This window comes from Buteo buteo, chromosome 25 (genome assembly GCF_964188355.1).
Source record: "Buteo buteo chromosome 25, bButBut1.hap1.1, whole genome shotgun sequence".
NCBI lineage: Eukaryota > Metazoa > Chordata > Aves > Accipitriformes > Accipitridae > Buteo > Buteo buteo.
Window position 1 is genome coordinate 1,413,507 of NC_134195.1, and position 22,438 is coordinate 1,435,944.

At 35.6% G+C, this 22,438-nt stretch overlaps 1 protein-coding gene across 2 annotated transcripts in view; it reads right to left on the reverse strand.

The window, feature by feature from the left end:
• Positions 1-22,438, reverse strand: part of ANKRD10 (ankyrin repeat domain 10) — a 38,349-nt gene that overhangs the window by 12,804 nt on the left and 3,107 nt on the right. For both annotated transcript variants that reach the window (XM_075057662.1, XM_075057663.1), the window contains exons 2-3: positions 19,259-19,411; positions 10,738-10,829 (exon numbers count right to left, since the gene is read on the reverse strand). In XM_075057662.1, the coding sequence (XP_074913763.1) occupies positions 10,738-10,829; positions 19,259-19,411 (245 nt within the window). The remainder of the gene's footprint in view (positions 1-10,737; positions 10,830-19,258; positions 19,412-22,438) is intronic.

Genomic DNA, 22,438 nt, shown 5'->3' on the forward strand with positions numbered 1-22,438 from the left:
TGCCAAACTTGAGGACAAGCTTTTGTTTCTTTTCAGGGTTTTTCTCTAAGCTAGGCTACGTAGCTGAAACAAGACTAGGTAAGTAACCAGCTACATAGACCGTATTTTTCAAAGATGATCTTATGAAGGAAGAAGCTACCTGTAAGGAAGGCATGGAAGGATGGAAGAAAGTCATAGTAAAGAAAAGAAAATCAGACTAAGCCTTGAAAAGTTGCCTGTACTTTATGATTAGGTGGTCTTTTATTAAATAGTACTCGTTGACTTGGTGCAATATTTTCTAAAGGTTGGCCTAGTTACTGTCAAAACAAACAGCTGTGCTCCAAAAACTTAATTCCCTCTCTCTCCAGAAAAAAAAAAAAAGAAAAAAGAAAAAAAGAAAGTAGTAGTAAAAAACCCAAAGACATCTCTGAAGGAGGTCAGTCCAGCTACAGGGACAGGTGGAAAAACTGAAGAAAGAACATGGAAAACTAAAGCTCTGAAAATCTAATTCCCTTTTTAGCACCTACTCCAGACAGGAACATACATGAAGGCTTGAACTGACAAATGGGAGAAAAATTCCTTACTTAACATTACACAGGACTAAATGCAGTTTTGGTAAGTGGTCAGAAAGTCAATTCACTCTATGCTTAGAAAACACAAACTGTGCATCATTCGCAAAGCAATTCAAGTACTTGAAGAATGAGTGAGTCCTGTTAAGATTCTTTCACTTGGCAGTATTTTTTTTGCTTTATAGTTTATTATTTCCATGTAATTCTTGTTACTAGAAACAAATTAGTATCATGAAGCATGATATTATTCGCCCTCAGCTTTCTTGTAGGCTAAAATCCAGGAGCTGGGAATGATAAAGACATATTGTTTTCCTCAAAGAACAGAAGTATGAGATGCTAACTCCAAAGCGAAAGAAGAAAGCCAAATGTAATCAGAAAGATACATTTTCATATTATAAAGTTATTCTAAAAAAAAAAAACACATGAGAAAAGTTGAGGAAAGTCTGGATATGGATGAGTAGAAGTAGGTGATCTTGAAGTTCCTTGACAGATTACATTTAACACTTGAATTGTTCTGCAGTGACAGCTGTTTTATAAATAAACTCAAAACGTGTACTGTTATATTAATAGAGTTAAAGCTCTGACTTTTGTATATACATTTATTCACACATCTTCTACAGTGCTTAAAACACAGTCATAACACATTTTTCTTCTTCCATCAAGTGATGTCCACAGGTAGTCTTCAAAACTGACTGATCTTGGCATGAAGAGGACTTTTCTTTTTTTTAAATCTGTTTTTCTCCCTTTGGTTGACATCATCAGAACTCCCATTTTAAAGGCCCAGTTCATCTGAGCATCCTGGTATAGAATTAAAGCAGCTATAAAGAGGACACTGATGAAGCATATGTTTATACTTCCTTCTTCTGAAATGCTTTTAAAAATGCTGGCTATGAGTGTAATTAAATTGTTGTTCAAAAACAAGAGAGATAAATACGTTATCTGGCCAAACAGGATTGGTGTACAGAAACATGAAGTTAACTTTCAGTTTAGCTTTAGTTTAGGAGGATGTTTTTATTATTTCAGTCTAACCACAACCTGTTGTTTTGAGAAGTTCACTAAAGGAAGGAAACAACCCGAGGCAAGCTCTCAAAAAATATGCAAGATACTTCCACACTATGATTAAGTTACAGAAAGCAAAAAATAACAAAACAATACAAATAAAACAAAGCTTAGAATTGTTTAAATGTAACTACCTTGATGTAAGAAAGATTTACTTCAAGATAACTTACAAAATTTACTCTTAGAAAGATCTGTAGAAAGAAAAGAAAGACTTTTGCTTCTCACGTTGAAGTATAAATTATACTGAATTTACTTAGAACTTCATTCTAGAGTTGTTTCAATAATTCATATTTTTATACTTATTGGAGGAAAAAAGCAAGTACATTTCTATGTGTCTTTTAAACATAGATATACAATTGAAATATGCTACCTTCCACTTATAATGTCACATACCTTGAAAAACAAAACAATTGCTACAAAAAGTCAACAGTAAATATTTTTGAAAAAAACATTCATATATGTAAAAAAATCCCCTAAATGTTTAATTTTAAATAGTGATTACATCACCTACAGCTTACTGTGTTTTTGTTAATGCCATGCGACAATCTAAGAAAATAAACCACAGTTTTTGTATATCAATGTAATATCTGTTAAAAAATACTGATCTCAACTTATCTATTGTTAGTTTACAAATAAAAATGTAGATAATTGTAAATTAGGGTAAGCAAAGCATGCAAATCTATAGATTCTATATCTGAATTCCTAGATTAGCATTAAAACCAATCACCGCAACAAATACCTCAACAGTATGCCTTGTGTGCAGAAAGGAAGCGATACTGAACATTCAATGCCACAACTGTAAGGTTTTCGGAGAAGCACCTGTGGCAGTTTCAGCAGTTTCTATATGGAATGCTCCCCCTTTCTAGGATTACTTGAAAAAATCAAGTCAATTCGAATTACGTAGCTGTAAAACATTGACATGTGTAGTTTTTACAGTTTCAGAATCTTCTGTTTGATTTAAACGGGCAATGGTGCATAAACAGGAAACTTATATCATAAGGGATCACATATTTGCAGGCAACATTAAGATTAAAAGTTACATTAACATACATAAAGTGCTGTAGCACATTATTCAATATGTAAGCCATTATCATGTGACCACCTTAACAACAAGATACTAAGCCTTTTATGCCTTTAAAGCATTATTACTCTCATCCTGAAACCAATTTGTCAGTTCTTCACTGCAATTTATATAGAATGGATTAAAATTACCGGTCAACTCATGGCTTCAATTACTTTAAATTTAGTAGGCTGTATCTCAAAAGAATTAGTAACTATTCCTATATAAAAATTAGCAGATACAAGGATTAAAACAAAACAAAAGAAGAAAGAGAAATAAAAGATCAGAACACTAAAACGCCCACAGTGAGAAAAAACGTTTCCTATATAAACATCAGTATACTAGTCTAAAATTTCTAAAGCAAATTATTTAAAAATACTAAACTTTAAGTGTTTTAACCCTTTGGTGTCCAAATACAAAAGTTGTGAAATAGTTTCAACATTTTTTTTTTCCAGATACCAAGAGAAAAATATTCTTAACTAAACAGACGTGTGTCACTGCTGAAGACAGCTATAAAAATTCATGCTAGAATTACATACTGGGCATCTACAAAAAGCACAAGTTGGTGCCAAGTTTTTATTTCACAACAAAACATGTGGCAGCTGAAATTATTTTAGACTTTTAAAAACAATGGTAGAGTTTCTCAGAACATCCTCCAAAATCATAACAAGGTGAATACACTGGAAAGAAGGAAGCTCTTTGTGAAGCTACTTTTTTCACATCAAAATCAAGGTTTACTACAAATTATGCAGCTGTAATCAGCTCCTAGATACTTCAACTCACGACTGAGCAAAGGCTGGCAGAAGAAAGACTTCATTAACCATACTAGGCAACATTAGAATTACTACAAGCATCACCATCAGGTGGTGATTTATTGCTGCATCTGTATTCCAATTTATATGCCTTAAGAAAGACCTCAAACAGTGGACTTCAATTTTTTTTCAGTCTCTCTTCTAAAAATTATTCACATTTCCAAGTAAACATTTGCCTGAACAATATAGGCCTATCTGACATTGCCTGGTATCAGCAACCAACAGTATTTTAAAATTCATATTCGATTATGTACAAAGTGATTCCTAAACACAATTCATATGAAAGACTATGGTAACTCTTAAAACAACAGTCTGATTGCAATAGAGCATAACAGAAGAAACCTTCCCTATTAAAGTGAAAATAAATATTTCCTAGATCACTAGCAAAAATGAATTCCAAATAAGCATCTTTTTAGTACTGCAGCCACTTTAAGTCCAAAGACAATACAAGAGTTACTTAGCCAGCCAACTTTATGGAAATTGGAACTATCATTGCTGCTGCTATCATCTTCCTAGAAACAGACCAGGAATTGCAGAAAGTTGCTTACAATGAGGAAAGCATTATGGAAGACTATTAAGGAAAGGTTCAATGCAAACTCTGACTTGAAAAGATAAACTGCCTTGCAATGCAGATTCTGCCAAGAAGCCTCTAGTAGCGAATAAGATCACATTATTTCTCCTCAACATACCAACTGAAAAACAATGATAGCCTAGAAATAGAAAAATTAAGAAAGCAAGCTTCTCTCAAATGTGCCAAACATAGAAGAAAGTTCAAGAGATTCAGTACAAAAAGCATGGACAGTAAGACCTTGGGAATAAAACTAAAGAAAAGAGGTAAATGAATTTTGAAGAATTTTTGTGCCAAAAGGGGGGGCGGAAATCATGAAGAAAAGGACTAAAGGTATTAGATGGATTCATTATTTTCCCATAGCAGGCATGGAGGACAAAAATAACTTGATGCTTTTACTCAAGCAGACAGAAGATCTTTCAGATCAAGAAACTGCTGAAGTGCACAAAACCACTTCAAATAAGCTTCTCAAAATACTTCTTTCAACTTAGATTTTCCTCCATTGAAAAGAAAAAAAATTATCTACCATGTATGAGCAACATGAAGCAAAATACAAGGAAGGAAACAGAAGCTGAAACAGAAGTGTAATGTTTTCCCGAAGTTATAGCTGCCAAAGCTCTTTCAGGGTTTGTTAAGCCTCTATGTAATGAAATACACCTTGTAACTTGTAGCACATGACACATACTAGAAAACTTTTCTGACCAATCTGAACATGTTCTGGGCCATGCCACAACTGCTTGATGTTTTTTGTCCAAGTTCAAAAGGTACTAGTTGAACTGTGATCAACTTCACCGAGAAGACACAAACTAGAATAGCAAATGAAATGCAAATTAACACAGCAGAAGTTAGAGCAAATGTGTTACAATTAACAATTCTCTCATCATCTCATATCCAGTCCAAAAGTATTAGCAGATCAAGCACAGCACCCGTACAGACCATCGCCACCATCAATGTCTAGATTAGCCATCAGAACTAATCAGGCTATTTTATTTGGGAATACACTGCACCCACTGTACACTTCACATCATATGTGAAGGCAGATCACTCTCAACAAAAAATCCTAACATTCCTGTCAGAAATCTGAGCTATCCTCATTTAAATAAGTCTTGGTAACACTTCAGTGTTCTTTATCCTTCTCTTTTGGACTGAAGAAAAGCTGAGAAGCCAGTGCTATAAATCACAAAGGCTCATCACTAATGAATAAGCTCCCCTATCAAGCTGACCCATATCCTGTGAACTTCCTTTATGTTCCAGAAAGGTCACAAAATATCATTGCTTTAATGAAGGATTTAACTTTTTTTAAAAAAGGTACAACCTCTCACATTCTTCTCTATTTCTGAACTCATGTCAGTAACTATTGTTGTTATTCCATCCCCACTAAGAATAATCCACTCTCAAACTGAACAGGAACTCAGCGGTAAGCATTTGCTTCAGTTTCCTGCCATTATTCGTAACAGCTGTAACTGAAAACTACCCTTTTCCATCCTGTTTTACTGTAAGACTGAGCCTCTCTTTCACTTTTTGATTTATCAGTTATCCATGCATCTATGTTCTGCTTCACTATTTCTGAATCTTTTCCTTGAGACCAAATCCAAAGTACCGCCTTACTTCATGGTCACAACCTCCTATAAACCACGTTAAGTTCTTCTACAAGAATAGCAATCAAGCATGAAACCAAACATGGAAGAAATTAGCAAGCTTTTCTTTTAATTATTTTGCGGAGAATTAGAGTTTCACCACTGAAATGTACAAACCATTTTTGACTTTGCCTTTCCATAAGAATTTACATAAGGCAGGAAAGGAAGAATGAATTCCAACACCTGTAGCCTCCATACTGCAGAATGGTCACTGCAAGAATACTACAGTGACAGCCCTTAAAGTACCTGTTATAAACAATGACAGAATGCTTGTTATATACAATGAAAGAAGAACAGCCACATTTTTTCCTCACCTATACTGCACAGACTAATAACGCAACAACAGCAGTTAATCTGGCAGTGTAACTGGCATCTGGAGAGCAGACAATCAGGTTTGAAAAAAGAATCGTGTACAAAGTGGTCCGAGTTTGAAAAGTACCAAACAGATTATAGAAATACGAATATACTAATTAACAGATAAGCACCACTCTGTTGAAAAAGCACCTAAATCCTATTCTTAAACAAATAACCAGTAAGAACCTGAAGTATTATTTTCAGTGAGATTAATGACCATAAGTGGGATGTTGATTCACTTAGATTGAATCAATGTAGCAGTTCAGCTTCTAAAGTAAAAAGGTGACATAGTAATGGCACTTCACAAGTACATTAACACCAGAAATGGACTGCAGTTGAGTATTAGAAGTTTGGTAGTTAAGTTAGCTAGGTAAGAAAAACCACCAAATGCTAAAAAACCACTAAGATTTTAAGAAATCAGGAAGAAATCCAGAAGCTAATGGAGAAGATATCTGAACCCTGAGACCCTTCAAGAGAACAGGCCATGTAAGTTTCCCGTCCAGACTGAAAAGAAACCAAGAGTTTACAACACAAAGGAATGGCTGATTTCTGCGTTATCATCATGAAATCTACACATCACTCTTCTTCAGTCTCTTCACTACAGGTGACTGAATTTCAGAAAGTCAAGATTTCTCAAAAGTATAAATGAGAAGAAAAAAGCTGAGATATCACAGGAGTGGTCATAATCAAAATGTGAAACACACTTAAAACAGAAGTGTATTACAAGAATTTCACAAATGGCTAATCCAGCGGCACTAACAAAATCCACATTGGGCAGATTTCTGTTATGGAGGATGGAAAGGAGTTGTGAAGAAGAAATGAGTCCTGCTTTTTTTTTTTTTTTAAGCAACACAAAGCAGTTTGTGACATATGAATTTGCAAAGAATTAAAATTAAGCCACTGTTAAAGAATGAGAATAAAGTTTTTGCTGAAAAACTAAATACCAGAGATAGGACATTTCTGGCATTATAGAAGTGGAAGTGAAGGAGTGAATTTACACATTTAAATGAATGCAAGACAGCTTTAATGAGAAAGTGGGTAAAGTGTCTGCCTAAACTAGATCCACATCATGATATGAATTTGTCATCTGGTAGAAACAGAAGTACTGGTGTATTTATCCCAGCATGTCAGTTATTCTCCCCAAACCTGGAGACCAGAGCATAAGAAACCAGAAAGGAAAGTTATCTCTTTGGGGTCTTGTAGCATCCCATCATGGTATGCAAACTGATTTTTCCAAAACCCGTAAGACTTCTGGCAGGGAAATAAAAAGCTTTCCTATGCTACTATTCAAGCATCTTGATCAACAAAACTCTGAAGCAAGCAAGTACTTGTGTTCAATTGGACAGGTGCACACCAAGCCACATCCCGTCCCACAACTTACACCTCTCTTTACTCCAAGATAATACAGTGTTTGAAACTTCTCTCCTAGCTGTTAATCAAGCCACCAAGGAATACACAACTGTTCACATGATGGCTGCAGAAGAATTTTTAGTCAGAAATAAGTGGACACAATGCACAAGTGAACTGCATGAGAACAGACATGAAACAGAAGTGAGTTCAAATCAGTATAATTAACAGCTGCATCTGCTTATTATTTTTTTGATTCAACAGTGTCCTGTGTTTGTAACTGAATTTTATATATGCTGTGATGCAATCAATGTAACTATATTAATACCCAGCATTTTAAAAAAACAGTGTAAAAGAGCAAAACAAAACATGGCACCAAGAAGGCTTTTCCTCCATAAAGAGCTGTGGACACTTGTTTTGTCACCATGATAAATAATACACAATTAACCATACATAAATTGCATAATTATGCTTTTTAGTGAAAATCCAGCAGTTATTATGGATACTTTAAAAGGTACTATCCACATTAAAAAGTCAGTTACACAGCAAACCTTTTCACTCATATGAGGACATTGTGACCACCTGCTTCCCCCTCTTCAAGGGTCCATGAATACCATAGTTAGTGGAGCAACCATTTTTATGGCTGTAGGACATACTGTGCACAGAATATGCTTCAGCTAAAATGAGAAGGTAAATACCACAAAAAAAATCAAAATATTTTCACTAGGGTACAATTATTATTTTTTAATATTATTAAAAATTTACACAGGAATAGAGACCCAAATTCTCTCTCATCAATTAGGAAAACAATGCAACAATTTCATGAAATTTAGAGACTGCAACATACTGTATTTCTCTGTAAAAGCAATACACTAACAAGCCTGAAATAAAGTAAACTAGAACAATTCAAGTGAGGCAATTTTATTCAAACTAAAATTCTTCCTTTTATCCTTACTGGACTACTGTCAATATTCTTTGGCTTCCAATATAACCAAAGGAATGAATAAAGTAGAAATACAGTAAACACTAATATCAAAGATTACACTAGTCCAAGTTACTTCATTTTAACAGCAGTATTTCAATAATGACTCATTAATAAAAATACATTTCTTGCAATATTACACTACTGATTACTAGTGTTCGTGTAATAATGAAATCTTAACATCCCTGTTCTACCTTCCGTAAAAAACTAGGGATGGTGCAATACTTGATGTATACTATAAATATCAGGTATAAGCAGTATATTTGACTATTTGCAGCCACAAGGGATATTCTCTGCATCTTCACATAACTAGATTTTGATACCATAACTGCATGAAGAAATAAAGAAAAAAACTGGATTAGAAGGTCTAATCCCCATAAAAAGGCCATATTCACCATCAGTGCAGATCAGCACTTTAGTTCTAGTTAGTGCTTAGTTCTATATTTAATAAAATTCTTGCCTTGGTCCTATATAGTCAATTATCATTTCGGTTAATATATACACATTAGAACACAAATATATGCATAAAATCCCTCTCCTTTTCTTCTGACTGAAGCCATAAAATAAAGGAGTCAAAACTTTCAGAGCATCTACATTTTCAAGATGTTACAAAAACCAAGAACTCGACATAACCATTAGAGATATGGGGCCAGTTTTCAAACCCAGATAACCCCAAATTAATCAACATCAAAAGCATATACATGGATTTGGCCTAACTCAACATACTGAGCCTCAAAACTAGATTCTATGGAAAAAAAATCCTCACCTCAATCACTCAACAGCTAGTTCTCTCAGGTGACAGGGCCAAGTCCTGATCCTCTAAATGACTAAACATGGGTTGCTCCACTAGCCTATTGCATTTGCATCCCTGATTTTACCATTTCCTGGATAGGATCTGATATTTAATTACCTACAGAACTTGTGACTAGTCTATCCTACTGAAACACAGATGGAATTCAAAGTTAGAAAACTGAGAATTCAAATTGTTTCCTGTTCACTAAAACTGCTATAAACCTACGCTACTTCTGCTGCAAATAGCTTTGGTCAAAGGCAGATATCCCTCTCCAAGTTTTACAGAAATGTTTTGCCTATGGCTTGCAGATACGATGTTTAAAAAGCAAAATTTTAGTTCTGCAAGTTGAAGTTGCAGCCACATCTCCAACCTCAATTACTCAGTTACTTATTTTGAAAGTCCTGTGGATGTAACACGTCCTCTTCTTTCCATTAGACTCTTAACTCACTCATTCCACATTGTTTATGCAGTTCCACAACTTCTCTTTTGATTGGATACTTTGTAAAAATCACAAGATTACATACTAATTGATGATGATAATTAAGGTTTGCTCAATTCCACAGTAAATTTAAATCCAAGTTTATCTTAATATATCTGAAAGTGAGTGTGAAGTGGGAATTTATAAATTTAAGACTGATTTAATGAACTTGTCAAAAACTAAGACAGCTGCGTAAGTTATTTCAGTGTCATTTTTCTATGAAGCAATCTCTTCATATAAAGCAATTTGTTCATTACTATTAACTTAAAAGGTACTACATTTCCTGAATACTCTATGATACCATAGAAAGATTTAGATTTTATGGTAGATTTATTGGGGCAGCATTACAAAAACAGTAAGATGGAAACCAAAGGGTAAAACAAGAAATTAACTACATGATTCTTATTTCACTTACAACTTAGAAGTTTCATATTGCAGGTTAAAATACAGTAACTAGTTACCATTTAAGATAAAAAGGCTAGTTCTAATGAAAACAAATTGCTAAAGTATTTATATTATTATAAGCCATAGAGCTTATACTCAACATTTCTAGGTGAAAACTGCATCCATTTTGTCCATGCTGTAAGTTGCAAAAGTTTGTGAGATTTTTCTGAATGTTTTTGCAGTACATAAACCTTTAAAGAAAAAAGTTAACAGGGCAAATACACAATATACTAACAAACAGTATTAAACTAACTGCGAAGAGTGTGTGAGATGCTATTTTGCACATAATGTTGCTTTTGCATTGTTTTCTATATTTATTCACCAGTGCAAGGTGTAAATCTCTTGTAAAATATAACTACACACTAGATAAAGTGTACGATTTGGGGTCATCTGACAGAAGTGTGATAAATATTTAATATATCAGATATAAATGCAGTACTAAAGTAGCACACTCGTATAACTTAAGTAAAATAAACTTTACTACTAGACATGCAAAACATCTTGGGCTTCATTATGGTCAAACATGTCTAGCTGTCTTTTAATCAGGTGTCTGCCATTTTGACTTTTCTTTCTGACATTAGTATCTATGTTTACTGGTCTAAGTTAGTTAGCTAAACACACAACAATCAACAACAAAAAAAAATACCTCACTTACTCTATTTGTGCACCATGAGCCACAAGGGCACTTATGGAATCCATACTACCAGACCTTGCTGCTTTATGAATAGGAGTTTCACCAACATAATCCTGTAAAGACAAACTACATTTTGTCAAGCATAATCTTTCTAAAAATTAAAATCTTATTCATACATTACTCACTTTAATAAAGCAGATATATAAAAGCAGCATTTATTAGCTAGCAAATGCATCAGGTACTTTAAAGTTTGCAGTGGGCTATCATGTACATTAGACATTTAGCAAGAAATAATACTAAGGGCATCTAACTCAGAGGATAAGCCTTATCCAGTAACAAGGCAATCAGCAGAGTCATATTCAGCAAAACTCGTTAAAAAAACCCACAACATACACCACCGTAACAAATTACTCTAACACCTTTATTTCCTAGCACTTTTGTTTCCCAGTATGTTGGGCTGAGCAAGCCATCTTGAATTCAGAAGCAGCATGGCCAAGTTTGTGGGACTATATTGCTTTCAGATCTTGCTGACACACTTAGGCAGTACTGTATTGCACCACAAATACTCACCAGGTGAGGAGTATGTATGCGTAAATCTACTGTAGTAGAAGTATGCCCAGAGTTCACAGGCCAGGCCAGATCTCTCCTGAGACATACACATTGACTCATGTCCTATAAGCTTTTCTTTTCTGACTATCCATTTACATTCCATTATTGTTAACCAGCACAGCCAATCATTTAATCTTTTCATATTACGTGCAAACGTACCGGGAGTTGCGTATTACTTTTCAAGCAACTCTTCTCTACAAACTATCTTCACAGATAACAGATAATCTACAGCAATTTTACAAATGCAATTGGCAAGCAGCCGCTAAATTCTGTGCATTATGTTCTACAGGCTGCAAATGAAATTCAGTACTTGCAATTAACCATCAGTATGAAGAACCACAGAGAAAGGTCTGTAATTAAATAGGGCCTTGAAGTAACAAGTAAATGTTCAGTTACTGGTTTGTTATGTGATTTCATTACCACAGTCCTCAACACTTCCAGTGGATATATAGCTTTTTTTTTCCTTTATTTTCCAACCTCTTTTTTTCTCTCCAAATTTTTGACAGACCTCACTTGTCTGCTGGACTGATATTAAACATGTTCTAACTGTATGTACCTCATTTTTGCTTCCCCATTCCTTTTATTAAAATATCAACACTAGCTATTAAAAGTAACACAGCACCTTTACTGACTCATCAGTCTTTCTACACAACAGTCTTCACATCTAACTCTACAGTACTGGTTACACTTTAGCTCCAATTGAAATGTGAATATATTCAGAATATGATCATACTACCATCTTGATAGATAGAAGGTAACAAGTGTTTTAAATTGTCTGCCAAGATTCTGAGAAATTAAATCACATCTTTTAGACCATGTAAATATGACTTGAAAATGAATTTTGGATTATGTGTTATATACTCTCAATTTTCTACTTGCCAATTTTATTTCATGGTAAAATATTTTTATAACAAGTTACAAATTCCTTGAGGGTAAGCTAGTTTACCACTGCTTAAGACATATATTCAGCCAACAGCAAACCACCTAGCACCCCCAGCAGGGAACAATTATGGTACCAGACAAAGTTTATAAGAAGGTAAACTAAGGAAAATTGCTGAGGCTGACAAAGTTTGGGGACAGAAAAGAGCAGGAAACTCCTCGGAGTCCTTAGTGATTAGAAAAGAGCCATACAACCCTTCTTCCAAAATGGCTGTCTATAGCTGATGAATAGAAGACTGCCTTCCAATTAAGTTTATATAATTTCTCCTATTTATAACTTTTCTTGAAGTTACAGAAAGATAGAGATGTTTAACAGAGGACATAATTTTATTAACCATCATAAATGGAAATTCATTTGGCACTAATTTATCCAGGAATATTTTCTTCATAGTGTAATACATCTTCCCATCATGGAAGCTGTCTTCGATTCACCATTTTGTTACGGTTTCCTTTCACACCCACCTTTTGTTAAAGAGGTAGAAGCATAGAAGTGATTTGCCTCTTTTGTTCAGCATTAGTATTTACAACCCCAACCCTAACTTAAAAGACAATTATTCAATACAAAGTTCAGTTTAGGGAAAGTTAGCTCAACTAGCCATGCATATGACAGAGATATAAAAAAATATCTACTAGCCCCATAAACCTAGCATGTTGCCCACAATTAAGATCTAGAGAACCGAATTATGAAGCATTGCTGTGGGGAAACACTAGAAGGATGGGAAAAGACATTTGCAAAAGGACTCATCGCCACTGCATTAAAAGAATAACTTAAGCTTATAGCAGGTAACAATCCTGTCACCAACAACCAGAAAAGGTTAGTATCTCAGAAGACAATATGTGTCTTGAGAAGGGCTTCTTTCAGTCACTGGCCCAGAAAAGCATGTGTCTCTTCTCTAAAGCTAAGGAACTGAGAACATACTTAGAAAAACACAGAATATACAGATTTAGATTTTTACAGCATTCATTTTAATTACGGCACCCAAATTTCAGTCATTACTAATGTTATCTTCTTTTGAAGTTCTCCTATGGGACCGAATCTATTTGCACTGAAATAGTTTCCAAAATAGTCTCCTAGCTCTGCAAAGAAGAAATTCTCTCTGGGTTATGAGCTCAACTGAAAAGGGGGAAGAAAAAAAAAAATTACCTTGCACTGAAAAATGGCTTTAAAAGTTTACTTAATTTTCAACACATCAAAAAATCATGCATACAGAGGAAAATAAAGTACTCTATGAGCCTCAGAACAATTCTGCTTTGATTCAAATTCAACAATTAGAATAGATGGCACCAAACAGAAAAAGCAATGTAACAGAGGTTTTTCAAAGAAACTTCTGAGAACAGTTCAGGGTCTAGATTGCTAGCACATTTTCATGCATAAGACACCTCTTCCCTATCTCTCTTTTGGCTATATGGAACAAAGTTATTTTATTTTGAGGGGCTCTACAAATTTCTAATTATCCTTAACAATACCTCATAATCCTTCTAATTGTCCACAGTTCCCATACGTGCTTCAGTTTGATATAATCCCTTCTGTAAGAATATTCCAGGAAGGGAAACATCAATAACTTGTACTGGCCTTTCATATCTAGAGCAGAACTTTTCATGGTCCCATTTACCTTGCTGATGTAACACTGTACCAACAGCCCCAACTTGGCTCACAATCCAGAAGTCACATTGTAAATAAATGAGCAGAAAGACCAATTAAGTTATATTAATTTAGCATTCAAGATAACACAAGCTTGTTTGCTTCGACTAAGTATTTTGTGTACAGTGCTCCTGAAAAAATGACAGAGAGAGTAATGAGGCATCATAGGCACATTTATTTTTGCAACTCACTGCCACTGTCAAACGCCTTCCTCCTTTCCCTTGGAGGAACATGACTATCCTTTTGCAAAGACAAGGACAGTCTTCTCTAGCTTGGGGTCATGAATAGATTACCTTTGACTTCTGTTTCATTTTACTAAGTAAGTATCTAGCCTCCTCCTTTTTTTTTTTTTTAATGGGGCTAAAGAGTCTTTTGCTTTTTCGGCTTAAATTTTCTCAGTAAATCTCTCAGCTTGATTTATCAGTTTGCATTTCCTCACTATGCTGCTTAACCTCAAAAGACATTTCCTCTACTGATTAAGTATTTTTCTCAAACTCTGCCTATTCCCAGGCCTCTTCTAGATGTGGTTCTTTTTCAGTTCAGTCTAAAGCCATTTTTACTCTATTTTTCCCCTCTTTCAGTCTTTGTGGGATCCAAATTTCTGTTGGCTTTAGGATCTTTCAGTTGAACTTTGAGCAAATTTCCCATTTTGTTCTCCAAGTTGCAAGTCTCTGGCTATGATTCAGTTAATTTCACTCATTGGAACATTTATAGCCCTTTCATAAAAAAAAAATTACTTACCTGTAAGTATTTATTTTTAAAACAAAAAGCCCCCATGCACATTTACACTGAAAGCTTTCAACTATGTGTACTGGTTTTGACTGGGATAGAGTTAACTTTCTTCATAGCAGCTGGTTTGGTGTTATGTTTTGGATTTGTGACCAAAGCAGTGTTGATAATACACCAATGTTTTAGCTAGGAGTGGGATGGGGATGTACAAGAACCTAGGAGGTGACACAGCTGGGACCACTGACCCAAACTGACCAGAGGAATATCCCATACTATATGACATCATGCTCAGCAAGAAAAGATGCAGAGGGGGGAAGGTGTGTGGTTTGCCAGGGCTGTCATTGCTTGGGGACTGGTTAGGCACCTATCAGCTACTGGGGGATTTTTTGGTCATGGTGTGGGATTTTGAAAAGTTTTTTATCATCACTTGATTTTCTTGGTTTTGTTTTTCCTTATTTCCTTTTTTACCTGTTAAACTGTCTTCATCTCAACCCATGAATTTTCTCACTTTTCCCTTCCAATTCTCTCCCTCAACCCACTGCGGGCAGGGGGGAACAAGCAAGTGGCTGTGTGGTGCTTAGGTGCCTACTGGGTTTAAACCACAACACTGTGCAAGCACTTGTAAAATACTTCTATTATAGATATCTAACTAAGACACAGAAGCACTATTTTACCTGACAAGAAATACAAACTAACACCATTCCTTAACTCAACTGACGGAGTTTCAAGTTCTATCAGTTGATCCCATTTCCAAAAGCTGTACAGATTTCTTAGACACAGCACCCTACCCTTTCTGAAGCCAAGAAGTAAAAGCTGGAGAATGCTGAGTATTTTTCTCCTCATTGTTTGCTAAAAACACTTTGAATTCATGATGGTTTCTCCTTCTGAATTTTGAGTACAGATGAGAAATGAGAATATTTTTATCTGGCTTTAGTCCAAACTGTTGTTTAAAATACAAAACTATAAAATACCAGAGCAATGAGTGTTTTCTTCCTCCCCACCAAGGATATCACTGTGTTTACAGTTCTTGCTAGCATGGGTAGTCTAACCCTCCTAAATCTATCTGCCATCACTGCCACATGATGGTAACCAGCTGGATGAAAAGTAAGTTAGCATAACCTATAAGGATGCAGTATTTCTCACCCCTTCTCTTTAAGACAGGCCACATAAAACTGGTATTTTTGGCCAATCAACACACAACAGAAATGTTCCATAGGCTAATGCTAGAGGGAAAGTATATTTAAATGAAGTAACAGGCTTTTTAATCAAAAGTACTCAAGAATATCTGATCTTAATACATAAACAGCACAGAATGAACCTGTGTTGTGACAAGGATAAACATCAGAGAAAATAAAAAATCTCAGGGGAAGTAGCAGTGTAATTGCTTTGCACTGTTACAGTGAACTAGAGCAGGCAGGTAGCCAAATGCAGGTCTTGAGTCACCTTATTAAGAAGTATTAGCAGGCATTGCCCACTGAAGAAAAAAAAAAAATAGTAGGACTGTCTCAAGTCCACTGCTGGGTAGAAACAGGCAGATCATTCCATGGCACTTCAGCTTTCTCCTGTGAATTCTTACAGTGATCCTGGTGGGGAAGAACTGCCCACTGATCATAAAGAGAGAGAGATGATTCTAGCCAGCACATACAGTTATATAAGAGGGCTGGGCATCACAGGATATACTCACGGAACTTATCTGGGGAACAAGGTACAGTTGGGACAAGCAGTTCTAAGCATTTGTCCTTCAATGCTGCTGCCTGAGAAATGTCCTGAGCACCTGTCACCAGCACCAAGATACACATTTTCAAGTTTTCCTAAACTTCAGGGCAGGCAGCACAGGCTACAATACAATACCTCAGGGCAAGATATGAGAAAGCGTGCATGCAAATTCTACTGAGTACCGGAGGTTTACGTTAAGACTGAGAGACTCGAGTGGATTCCTTTTCAGAAGCTATCCTTTTCTTTTTCCAGAGGTGATGGGTTAGTCTGTAGCCAATGACCAGGAGTCAGTTTGGAAGGAAAGTTTTACTAGTTTAAAATATCAAGTATTCCCAGATCTTTCTCAGCATGTGTTTTGTATCCAGTGTCCATGGAACACTTGTCCTCACACAAGCATTAGCCAGTGACTATGTCTGTTTGAAGTACAGCATCAGTCAGCGAGCTGGAAGGAATAAACAAAATACACATCAGGAAATAGTGCTCCAAAAGCTCAAAAGTGTGGGTGGAAGCCCTAGATGATCACCTGAAAGTGCTTTGAAGTTAAATAAGGAACCAAGATCATTTATTAAGCAGTTCAAATCAAACAAGAATAGTAGAATTTGACTGCAATTCAATAAACAGTTGGAAGGAACTCGGGAGAGCAAAGCATGCACTATGCTTTACATAGCCATGTATGAAACATTCCAAATATCCGTGGGATGAGTTTGCTGCTACAGGTATCACCAAGGTACACTGTCTAGCTTTCAGTGCACGTGCATGTGAAACTAGTGTGACTGACCATTTGCATCCTAACAAAAAACTTAAGACTTTTTTGTTTCTACTACCATTTTAATTAACCAGAGCTATCTTCTTACTTTATCATCTAACTGAATTTTAAATACCTCTTCTTATATGTTCAATTAATATTTTGTGGAGGCAAAAAAAAGTTATTACATACAAGTGTAACTTGAGCCTACCATTAACAACATACACTGCTTCCACAGTGTCAACTCTCAGTACCATCTATATTAGCGTCCTTTGCCTGTCAATACCTAAACCTGCCCTTAGAAGTCTGTAAGATACTATCACCACTGTCTGAAAACCTGAGAACCACAGTACTCTTCTTCCTGTGGAGGACCATAGATCTATTATTGGTATTTGCTCTGGTGACAGGCCATCAATTCATAAAGACTCCTGAGTCACTGGCTAGTCTTGGTCACTTCTTTAAGCTGGGTTTCCTGCCTACTTTTAACTGTGTATTATACTGCCTTCTGCTTTCCTTTACAGTCATCTGCATGTTGCCCTCAGCCCATGGAGAGATCTCTCTGCACTCTTCTCCTCTTCTTTTGGGGGCTAGCTGCTACTTTCTTCTTTGCTATAACCTCACTCACTAGATGTGACTTATTTTTTTTTTTCCCCCATCACGTTCCAGGACAGCAAGCTTGTTCTTCAACTCCATTTCAACCTCACTGGTCAGTTCTTCTCTTTATTCTCATAGCTGGAAACTTTCATTCTTCTCATTCATTCATTTTCATTCATTCTTCTCTTCTCATTTAGCAGATATTGTACATCTTTATTCTGTGCATGCCATGTTTCCTCTCTAATCACCATTTCTTTACATTCTTACCTGGTCTCCAGATGCATTTATAGTTCTTGGTATTTTCTCTTCTGAAGATTCTACCACTATGCAGCAATAACTTATTGCATAAGTTACTTTTGTCAGGTATCAAGGAGAAGATGCGATCTATAGCCTCTGCATCCAGTCACCTTCATTGTTTCTACAATTCTCCTGGTGTCTCACAGCTGTTCTCAATGCACCAGCCTTCTTTTCTGAAAACTCAACACAAACTTCCCCATTTCTTATTTTTGCATAGCTTAAAAAAAACAACCAAACTCTAGAAATGCAAATGTTCAAGTTCTTCAGCAGACTTAGCTTAACTCTACTGCATATAAAACACAGTCTGGCCATTAAATATTTTAAGGGAAGTATGATGCAAGATTTAACAGACTAGACATTTTATAGATGCTGTGCTATACTACAGCTTTTAGTAAAGGCATATGCTGTAGTATTAATTACTCTCATAGAATGTTATAATAATTTTGAGTACTGTTATAAAGGCACACATTATGTATGCCCAGCATACATAATAGATCCATTCAGTACTGCAAACATTTTCTCCAAAAGCATGATAGTTTTAAGCAGTCAATTCTGTTACTGTACCAGAGTACAGCAGTCCTTTACAGGAATTTTGCTATATTAATGCAGTATCTGCTACCAAATAAATCATTATCCATACTCACAGTAAAATTAATGGAAATTTATTAAAAAAAAATAATAAAAAAAATCACCCATTCATTCTTTGTTAGTAAAGTACATGTTTCTGATCTATTTGCAGGAAGTTACTAGAAAAGCTTTGGAAATAATCTTAAAAGGAAAAAAGTATGAAACCAGATGCACCTTAAAATAAACCATGGCAGACCTTACTAGCTAGATGTATGACTAAGTCATGAAGTACCGCACAGGTCTCATGGTTCTGTAGGTAATGGTGAATTTTTCAATTCTTAGCATATTTAATAAGTAGTGTGTTCCTCACTAGTCTTTTTTCTTTCCCCTAAAGAGGCATTACAATATCAGAGTATTTGCTGATGCTGCCAACACCAGAGCAGCATACTACTTTGTTCAATAAGCAGCAAGACATCAATTCCTAAAACAAATGTTCTCCAAACCTTTAGTGGCTTAAAGGACATTTATTAGTCCTATCTCTACTATAATGAAAAAGGTCTATAACTGATACTTAAGTCACTTGACTTCAGCTGATATTAAAAACGTATCTGTATCTGAATGTAAGGATCATACATGTAGCAAAAAGGGACCAAGACACTCCTTCCAGAACTATATGCAGACATGGAATACACGTGAACCCATACCTGTTTGTTTATGTTGGCCCCCACTTGAATCAACCAATTCAGGCACTGTGGATGTCCTCCAAAAGCAGCAATGTGGGCTGGTGTTTGAGCAAAACGTGTTGTACTGGCATTTACAGAAGCTCCAGCTCTTACTAACTGCATTAGGCACTCCAGCTTTAAAGACATGAGGGAATAAAACAAAAAGTGTTACACGGACATGCTATAACAATTAGCACATGAGAAATAAATAAATAATTAAACACATAAAACCTAGAAAAAATAAACTTACTAGTGAGACTACATGGATGCAAAACAAGAGAGAAGACAAACATTAGGATTTCCCCCCTCCTCGTTATACTCTTCCCTCCCTTGGCCATAGGCCATACCTGAAAAGAACTTAATTCTCACCGCCAGAACTGAATTCCAACATTTATTTTTGGGATGGGGAAAAGAGGGCATAAATACCTCAGATCTGACTACAAGAGCTATTTGGTTCACTTTTGTAAAGGGGGGGGGGGGGGGGGGGGGTTGGAAGGAAAAAAAGAGTTCTGATCCAGCAAAGCTGCAAACATGATACTAAACAGACATTATTAGACAATGTTTGCCAAAAGAAGAGTGGTGTTAGGGGATACATAGATGTACTCTCAGGAGAGTTTAGAGGAAGGTAAACCAGAAAAAACACAAGAAATATTTAAAATTTCTTTCATGTTTTCCTAGAGTCACAGAAGCAGATTACTAATGAAAACTAATACTGTTAATACTCTGCTAAATCTATAAAAGGAATAAATTCTTTTCACCATTTTCCTGTTATTACAGCTGAAGAGCTGTGAAAAATAAAATAGGTTGCATGTTTGTGGCAATGCCAAAAAAGAAAAGCTCTCTTTGTTTTAAAATATTGCAGTATTTTGTCACGCTATATTCTGACTTTTATTTTCCCATCATACTAACCAGAAGTGTCAGATATCCAGCTACTATTTTTAAATGTTCATAACATCACATTTGTAGAAGCTAGGCAAACCACAGCCATGATGACCTCAACTTTCAAAAATAGTAAAAAAAAAAACCAAAAAAACAAAAAAACTCCTTTCCTGTCCCACAGTAACATTCTCTTTTTGTTGATAGGAAAAGGAATGCACTATGCTAAAATAAACAGTTTAGTCTAGGCTTCCATTTATTGTGGTTAGAAAACAAACACCATTGCCAGCACACGCAACAGCAAAACAAAAAACCATCACATTGACTCAGGGCATTGGTTCATATAAAACAAAACTACGGGTCAGTTTCTCACAGTTAAAGAAAATGTTTGTTAGCCATACCACAGCTATGGAATAGTCTGTTCATAAAGGAGCAGTTAAAAAGCATCAGAAAGTCAGCTGGCAGCTTGGTTCAGATAGAAGCATAAACATCACCATTCCAACGTTCTTCTCTACTGCTGTATGTCAGTCTCTCTTGTTCTCTTTTTTTTTTTTTAACCTGCAAATTCCTGATCTTGATGAATTACATACATGAGATCAAAGTACCAACCAGCCACTGTAGTGAAGTATTTTATATTAGTTTTGCAAGTGTATTGTGAACTTCAATTGCTTCCTCCCCCCACATAGTTCAAACACACACATATGAACCCTATCCTTTAGGATATACAAAAGTACTTTTTTGGACTGTAACGGACTTTGACACTAGACATAGATGTACCGTTAACTCGCTAATTACATGAAGTAAACATGCAAGGATGAGGGTAACTGAAATACTGCAGAATTAATGAATCTAGCTCCATAAACCTCAACATTACCAAAGACAAAGTACCTTTTCAAAAGCAAACAAGTACTTTTACTGCAAGAAAATGTACATCAAAATACTGGTGTAAGAAAACTTGCAATTCTAATGCTAGACTACCCAAACACATTTTGTATTTGCTCACCTTAGACTTTCCTTGGTGTTTGCATGCTAACACCCCTAATATTGCTGTTAACCCTTAATAATTGTAACACTGTAGTTATTAATAAACCATGTGATGGAAAAAAAAAAAAATTCAGCTACACCAAGAGGTTCCTGTTCCTCTACTATAACTGCAAACAAAAATAAAGTTCAGCCAGTTTTTAAAACAATAGACTTTTAACAGAATTAATTTGAAAACACTTTCAGACAAGCATTATAACTTCAGGAAAGAATAATGTTTCCTGCACAGAAACTGGGCTGAAAGAATTTCTATAATTAGGCAGGTATTACAGCCCATCAATTCAAGGGGAAAAACATTGCAACTGGTTCACCAGTGTCATCTTGCACTGTTTAAATCTGCCTTACAAGACGGCTACATGTCATGATTACCTATACAACTTAATGTTTAAATCTTCTTTTTTCTTGTGTGTCACTGCCCCCCCCCATCTCTTACAGGTTTTTAACAATGTAGGTAACATTTCATCCCATTAAAAACTGAAGTACAGGTCTTCTGAGTGACAGCTGTCGAAAAACCTGCTTCTTCCAACATTATGGAGGAATGAGGTAAATTACTTCTGTGGAGAGGAAAAGTCAACATCACAAAAAACACTACCTCACTTGATTATTTATGCTTGAGATCAGGACACACAAGTACGCTTTCATTAAATAACCTTTTAGAAGATTTTTCCACTGTATTGTTGTATCTAAAGCAGAGGTTACACTGATTTAATGAAGACAGGGCTCCATATAGGTCACAATGCTGGCAAAATACCAAGGAAGAGACAGGCATTTCTATCTGTACTACTTTTGTTCCAAAAGAAACAGAATGTACTTACTACTATTTTGCTTCCTACAATGTAAACAGTCAAATGGCAAAAATAAAAGTAGGAGAAGAGTACAAGCAAATAGATGTGGTCAGAGAAAAAAATACACATGCAAGTTGTTAAAAAGAAAAATGAAATTAAGGTTAGCGTAAGACAAAGTGAATTAACAGTGACTTTGTTTTTTATGCAAGCCCTTCATTTTCTACCTCTCTGCTAGCTTTTTAGATTGTTAACAATTTTATATTCTGACCCACCTTCTCAGAAATCTACAGAATGCCAGAATAATTTAGGGCACTATATAATTAACTCCAATTGGAATACAGCAACTCTAACGGGAATTAATTTACCTCTCAGGATATGAGCACTTCTCCTGAAAATGCAAACTCCACCACAGATACTCTACACAGCAAGGAAATTTGGACTTGCTATCTCTAAAAGAATG